We start from the raw sequence: 6,865 nt of genomic DNA, 5'->3' as shown, positions 1-6,865 counted from the left end.
AAAATGAACTATTGGGGCTTTATTAAGATAAAAAGCTTTTGCACAGCAAGGAAATAGTTGACAAAACAAAAAGACAACTGACAGAGCAGGAGAAGAATTTGCAAATATCTTATCAGATAAAGGGCTAGTATCCAAAGTCTAAAAAGAACTTACTAAACTCAACACCCAAAGAACAAAAATAATCCAATCAACAAATGGGCAGAAGATATAAATAGACATCTCTCCAAAGAAGACATACAAATGACCAACAGACACATGAAAAAGTACTCAACATCACTCGGCACCAGGGAAATACAAATCAAAACCTCAATAAGATATCACCTCACACTGATTAGAATGGTTAAATTTAACAAATCAGGAAATGACAGTTGTTGGTGAGGATGTGGAGAAGGGGGAATGCTCTTACACCATGGTGGGTGGAGCTGGTGCAGCCACTCTGGAAAACAGTATGGAGTTTCCTCAAGAAGTTGAAAATAGAGATACATTATGACCCAACAATTGCACTAATAGGTGTTTACCTCACCATTTATATTATCCTATATAAATGTAGTGATCTGAAGGGGATCTGAACTTGCACCCCAATGTTCATAGAAGCAGTGTCCATAATAGTTAAACTGTGGAAAGAGCCCAGATCTTCATCAACAGATGAATGGACAAAGATAATGTGATAATATATATCATGGCATACTACTCAGTCATCAAAAAATGAGGTCTTGCCATTTTCAATGATGTGGATGGAACTAGAGGGTATTATGTTAAGTGAAATAAGTCAGTCAGAGAAAGACAATTATCATATGATCTCAACCATGTGTGGAATTTAAAAAAACAAAACAGAGGACCATATGGGAAAGGAGGGAAAAATAAAACAAGACAAAATCAGGGATGCCTGGGTGGGTCAGTGGGTTAAGCCTCTGCCTTCGGCTCAGGTCATGGTCTCAGGGTCCTGGGATCGAGTTCCACATCGGGCTCTCTGCTCAGTGGGGAGCTTGCTTCCCCTCTCTCTCTGCCTGCCTCTCTGCCTACTTGTGATCTCTCTCTCTGTCAAATAAGTAAATAAAAATCTTTAAATTAAAAAAAAGAAATTGTTAAAAAGATAAAATGACAAAATCAGAGAGGGAGACAAACTATAAGAGACTCTTAACCATGGGAAACAAACTGAGGATTGCTGGAGGGGACAAGAGAGGGGGGATGGGGTAACTGGGTGATGGACATTAAGGAGGGTACATGATATAATGAGCACTGTTATGTAAGACTGATGAATCACTGAACTCTACCTCTGAAACTAATAATATATCATAACTTAATTAATTGCATTTAAATAAAAAAGAAAAGAAAAAAATTCCATTGCCTTTGGGAGGACCATGAATCCTCTCCCAGTGCAGTTTGCCAGGGTCAGACCCACATGTCTATTTGCACACTGGGATTCTGACCCACAGGAGGATTGTTCAAAGGTCTGACTACTTGGACAGAAGGAAGATCCTTGTTTTCTTTTCTTTCATCAGTTGGGAATTAGTGTGATAAAAATCTCATGCATGCCAATGCTGCCCTCACCCTTCTATTAAGTGGCACACCTAAGACAGACAAGAATCCATAGCATGCTTAAATGCCAAGTAGGCAGGAAGGTGTGGAAGTGTTTGGGCAGATAAGAACAGAATCCAGGAATGCATGGGCTGTATGCAGACTGGATTCAGCCTAGTAAAGCCCTCCAATCACCTTCCAACTGGTCTTTTTGTCTACAAGTGCACTAATAAGAACTCACTCAAGTCTGGATCTGATGCACACACCAAACTTGTATCCTGGCCATTCACAATGGACTTCAGCACCTTGAATAACCAAATCACCACACCTAAGGCCGCCTGAGCTGAATGATTTTTCTAAAATGTAAATCTTATCAGGTTATTCCTTTGCTTAAGTGGTCAAGGATACCCCAACTGTCCCTGGTCACACCTTTTAAAGCATCGTGATTCTGTTTTTAATTTAAATGTAATGTATATGTTCAATACATAAAGCAGTCAAATTACTCTATAATAGGGGTGAAATGGAAGGCCCAGAGTATTGTCTGCTCAGCCTCCCCATCCCAGGCAGCCCAAATAGTCAAGAACTAAGGATTTATGGTATTTTAAAGTGTGACTCAAAATTTTTAGGGCCCCCCATGTGATGATGGGGGATGATGTTGGGAAAAAGAAGGAAATTAAAATGTATTTCCAACCTACAATCTGTCAAACATTACTGCATTGTCACAGTAAAATAATTCTATGAATTTCTTATTGTTAATCCCACTTTTTAATTTAATTTAGTTTAATTTTATTTATTTAATTTTATTTTATTATTTTAGTTTATTTTATTATTTTATTTTATCTCTTCATTTTATTTTATTTTTGTTAATCCCATTTTGAAGACTAAAAAAAGACTCAAAAATATTAAATAACCTACTCATGGTTCAGATGTCAGTACCCCGACTCCAAGACCCAACTTCCAGCCTCCATGCCATGTTAAGACATGGAGCTGATATGGTAGACAATGGGAGGAGCTGGGGAAGGCAGCTGGAAGGACAGTTACACAGAATAGCTCATACTGCCCAGAGGGATGACTCTTAGAAGAATGATGTTTGAATATCCCTGACAACAGGGTTCCAAGGAATATAATTTGAAACCATTAAACTACACGCTAAAGTATATAACCCAACAAGTAAAGTTCTTAATATTCTGGACCCTTCCTTCCTTTCTTCCCAGCTAGGGTCCCAACACTATGCTCTTACCAAATATTATGCCCACTATTTTTCCAGAAAAGATCATGCCCCTACATATTCCCATGCCTCCACCTGTGCTCTTCTTCCCTCTGTCTAGTTATCCTTCACCTTCTGGCTGATGGCCACTCTGTTCCTGAACCTCAGTCTTTTTTAATCTGTAAAATGAGATGAACAATAAGAAACTCATAGAGCTGATGTATTGTGATAGTGCAAATAACATGTTTGATGGATGGGAGTTTGAGAATAAATTTTAATTCCCTGTCTTTTCCTTGTATTATCCCACTTGCATCTTTTTAAGAAAAGATTTTATTTTTTTTTTATCAGAGAAAGAGAGATAGTGAGAGAGATATCACAAGCAGGAGAACAGCAGAGGGAGAGGGAGAAGCAGGGTCCCTACTGAGCAAGGAGCCTGATGCAGGGCTTGATCCCAGGACCCCAGGATCATGGTCTGAGCCAAAAGCAGATGCTTAATGGGCTGAGCCACCTAGGTATTCCCCACTTGCATCTTAAGACAAAGAAATATCTTAATATTCTCTAAATTCACAAACCCACACAACCATCATTTGGCAAATAAATGTCCTTAAAGTGATATTTGCAAAGTTACTATAAGAAAGGAATTTCTGTTGGGATAAATAATTTTTTTCATTGAACCAGTAGTTCATTGAGGTATTGGATCAATACAATAGAACAATGTTTTAACAACTTTTAAAAATTATTTGTAATATTTTAGTAGAGGCCATGCAGGGAAGGAGCATAACTTTGCCCATCTCTTCTGATCTGGGATTTAGGAGCTCACACTCACAGCTAGGAGAGGCACCATTAGGTGAATCACATACATACACAATGTTCTGCTTTGGTATAATAAGGCAAGAAGTTAAGTAAGTAATTTCCTCTGACAACTGGGATTGACTAAATAGATTATATAGAGTTGCTACCTCAGAGTGTGACTTACCTTCAAATATTCCACATCCTCATATACTCACCAGCTGCCTCCGCTTTATTGAATTCATCCCCACTCCAACCTCCAGATAAAATATGTTTAGGGAAAAGCAAAAACCAGGAAAGGCAACACTTGGGATGAGTGTTAGCTCCTTGGAGGACTAATGCTCATAAGTGCAAATATAGATTTGATTATATACTGAAATCATCTGGTCCAGTCTCCTCTGAAACCCAGAGGCAGTAGCAGAGCCAGAACTGGAGCTCTGTCTGACTCCCCTGCAAAGTTCTTGAGGTTGGTCAATATGAGCAACTCCACCCTGAGAGCACCACCCAAACCTGTGCTTACTGCTGGCCTGGCCTCCCAAACTTCTCTCTCTCAAGGTGTGAAAGGAGGGAGAACTTTGTCCCAACCACAAATAACTCATTAATTCGACAAATATTTTTTGAGCACTTCAAGATGTCAGGCACTGTGCAAGTGCTAAGAACACGGAGATTTCATTCTATCCAGGATGAATGATACTGAAAAATAAATACAAGTGTGGTATTATAGGAATATGGGACACCATGACAACACTTCACAGGAAAAGCTAATATAACCAAAGCTGAATATATAAAGTACATACAAAGTAGCAGGAACAGGTGTTAGAAAAGAAAAGTGGCTGTTCCTCTTCTAATAGGAGATCATAAGGATGGTTGCAGATATAAGTAGGCTTAAAGACCTGGTAATGAGAAGTGGAAGTGTCTCATATTTGACAGCTACTCTCTGCCCCTTGGAATAGAAGTAGTATTACTTACTTACTTACTTACTATTTTTAGTATCATCTATTTAGAGACAGCAAAGAGTATATGGAAGGTTCCAGGGAAGAGAAAAGGCATGGTGTGTGTGGGGGGAAGGTAGTAAACACAGAGAAGTATATGGAATCACTGATCCATGTTTGGGCTCAGTCTGGATGGAAGGTTATGATCTTATGATCGTGCCAATCTGACAAAGTGTCTTTTTATTTATTTATTTATTTATTTATTTATTTATTTATTTGACAGAGAGAGACCACAAGTAGATAGAGAGGCAGGCAGAGAGAGAGAGAGAGAGGGAAGCAGGCTCCCCACTGAGCAGAGAGCCCAATGCGGGACTCGATCCCAGGACCCCGAGATCATGACCTGAGCCGAAGGCAGCGGATTAACCCACTGAGCCACCCAGGCGCCCCCAAAGTGTCTTTTTTAATTTTGTTTTTGTATTTGTAGCAGCTAGGCATAGAAGGGAAGAATCAGCCAGGGTTGGGGTTTTGTCAGTCAAGGGTACTAATAAGCCAAAGGAGCAAGAAAATTCGTTTTATTGGTAAAAAAAAAAAAAAAAAAAAAAAAAAAAAAGTGGTTGAAATGATAAACTAGCAAAATGAGAGGGAAGTGTCATGAAGTTATCCGGCAGGCAGAGAGGTGGTAGGTTTCAGTGGACATGACCAGGCAGGTTGAAAAGAAGGGACTAAAGTCAAAAAAGGGTGTCTAGCTTCCAGTTCAGACAATGCACTACTTTGAGCATCTCCTTTGTCCTCTCTGGCATTCAGTTCCTCATCAATGTGTAGAATACACGTACTGGGCTAAGATTCTTTACAGTGGGGCCTTTTATCCATGATGTTACCTTGTTAGTCAATGTCTTATACATTCTAGGATCTGAATCAGTAGTGACCCAGGGGTGCTTAGATTATTGATTCCAAATGGTTATAGAACCTACAGAAACTCCCACATGTGTCCTAGGTTGATTGGACACTTGTGACTTTAGATTTTCATCTAAAGCTTGCATTGGATTCCTGCAGAAACCCTAAATTCAGTCCCAAGCATGGCCATTGTAAACTCCCTAGTAAATCATGATCTTCTTATCTTTATGGAAATACTTCTAAGTTTTACAGAGGGAAGGGATGCTCTGGGAAGATATTCATGAGGATCCAGTAGTGATCTGGTGTGATAAAGTGGCAGAATGACAGAGAAACACAAGAATGTGGGAAGTTGCCATCATAACCACCTGGTTGGGAAGAGCTTTCACATTATTGTGGCTCATTCCCTTGAGTTGGGTGCAGGATGTGTATAAAAGGCCTCCTCACTTCACTTGACCTATCCATTGTTTGCCTGACATTGGGAAAACAAGGTAAGTGTCCTTACTGATCTGATGGCAGTTTGGGGATAGCTGGGATTGCCACACCTCAGCTGAATGGGACAAGCCACTCCAGGATGGAGAGAATGGGAACTAACCGGTAGTTGCAGGAAGATCAGGCTAAAGGAAATCATCAGTTGGGTCAGAAGTAGCCATCTCAGAAGGGATGAATGTTAACTGAGGTTGGGGTTGGAGTAGAGGAAGCTAGTTTGTAGGACAAGAGACACCCAAACAGAGTCAAAAAATACAACTGAAGGCAGAGCCCATGATGTAAGAAAGAAAAAAAGAAAAAGAGATGAAGAAGACAGGTTGACATAACCATGGACTCAGGCTAACCATGTAGTTTCTAGAATGTATAAATTAGAGTGCATCATAAAAATAATTTGAGACTTTGGAAACTACCCGACTTGCTGCCTTGGAAGTCAGGAGTCTTGGGAGGATCAGGATGGGTAGGAGAAGGCATTACCAAATTTGCACTGACCCCCTGCCTGATTTCTCCTATGCCAGGAAAGTGGGTTTCTCCACTGTAAAGCTATGGGTCCTGGAGGCATAGAATCAGTTACAGAACTTCAGACTGGAAAAAAATGGTGATACAATAAAGTTTATAGTCACTGAACTTTTAAAATATCTGCTTTGTTTTTTAGAGTAACTGAACTTTCTCTAAGATGTCCTGCCAGCAAACCCAGCAGAGGTGCAAGCTCCCTGTCAAGTGCCTTCCCAAGTGTTCACCCAAGTGGCCACCTCAAGCCCCGCAGGCCCCACAGACCCCACAGGCTCCCCAGGGCCCACAGGCCTCTGCTCCTTGCCCAGCTCCCTGCCCAGCTGCCTGCCCCCCACCTGCCCCCTCCTGCTGTGTCCCCAGTTGCTGTATCACTGGCTTTGGAAGCTGCTGCTCTCTGGGGTATCATGGGTTTCCAGGAGTCTGTCTAGGCCAGCCCCAGCCTTCCAGCTGCTGGGAGAGGGAGTCCTCTGGGTGTTCCAGTTGTTGCCATGGATTTGGGGGCTGCAGCTGACCTGCAGATTTTGAGGAG

The 6,865-nt window shown here is 41.0% G+C and overlaps 1 protein-coding gene across 1 annotated transcript; it reads left to right on the top strand.

Annotated features, from left to right (window-relative positions):
- The first annotated feature begins 6,499 nt into the window (after window positions 1-6,499).
- Window positions 6,500-6,847, top strand: LOC123940144 (late cornified envelope protein 2D). Its single transcript, XM_046002635.1, has one exon. The coding sequence runs from the start codon at window positions 6,500-6,502 to the stop codon at window positions 6,845-6,847; it is 348 nt and encodes a 115-aa protein (XP_045858591.1).
- Window positions 6,848-6,865: the final 18 nt, after the last annotated feature.

The sequence above is a fragment of the Meles meles genome, chromosome 1 (assembly GCF_922984935.1).
Source record: "Meles meles chromosome 1, mMelMel3.1 paternal haplotype, whole genome shotgun sequence".
NCBI classification, from domain to species: Eukaryota; Metazoa; Chordata; class Mammalia; order Carnivora; family Mustelidae; genus Meles; species Meles meles.
Note: the sequence above shows the minus strand (reverse complement) of the source record. Positions and strands in the feature narration are given on the sequence as shown.

Bases quoted from the DNA above. Each gene is read 5' to 3' on its own strand.
- LOC123940144 (XM_046002635.1), top strand. From the start codon at position 6,500: ATGTCCTGCCAGCAAACCCAGCAGAGGTGCAAGCTCCCTGTCAAGTGC.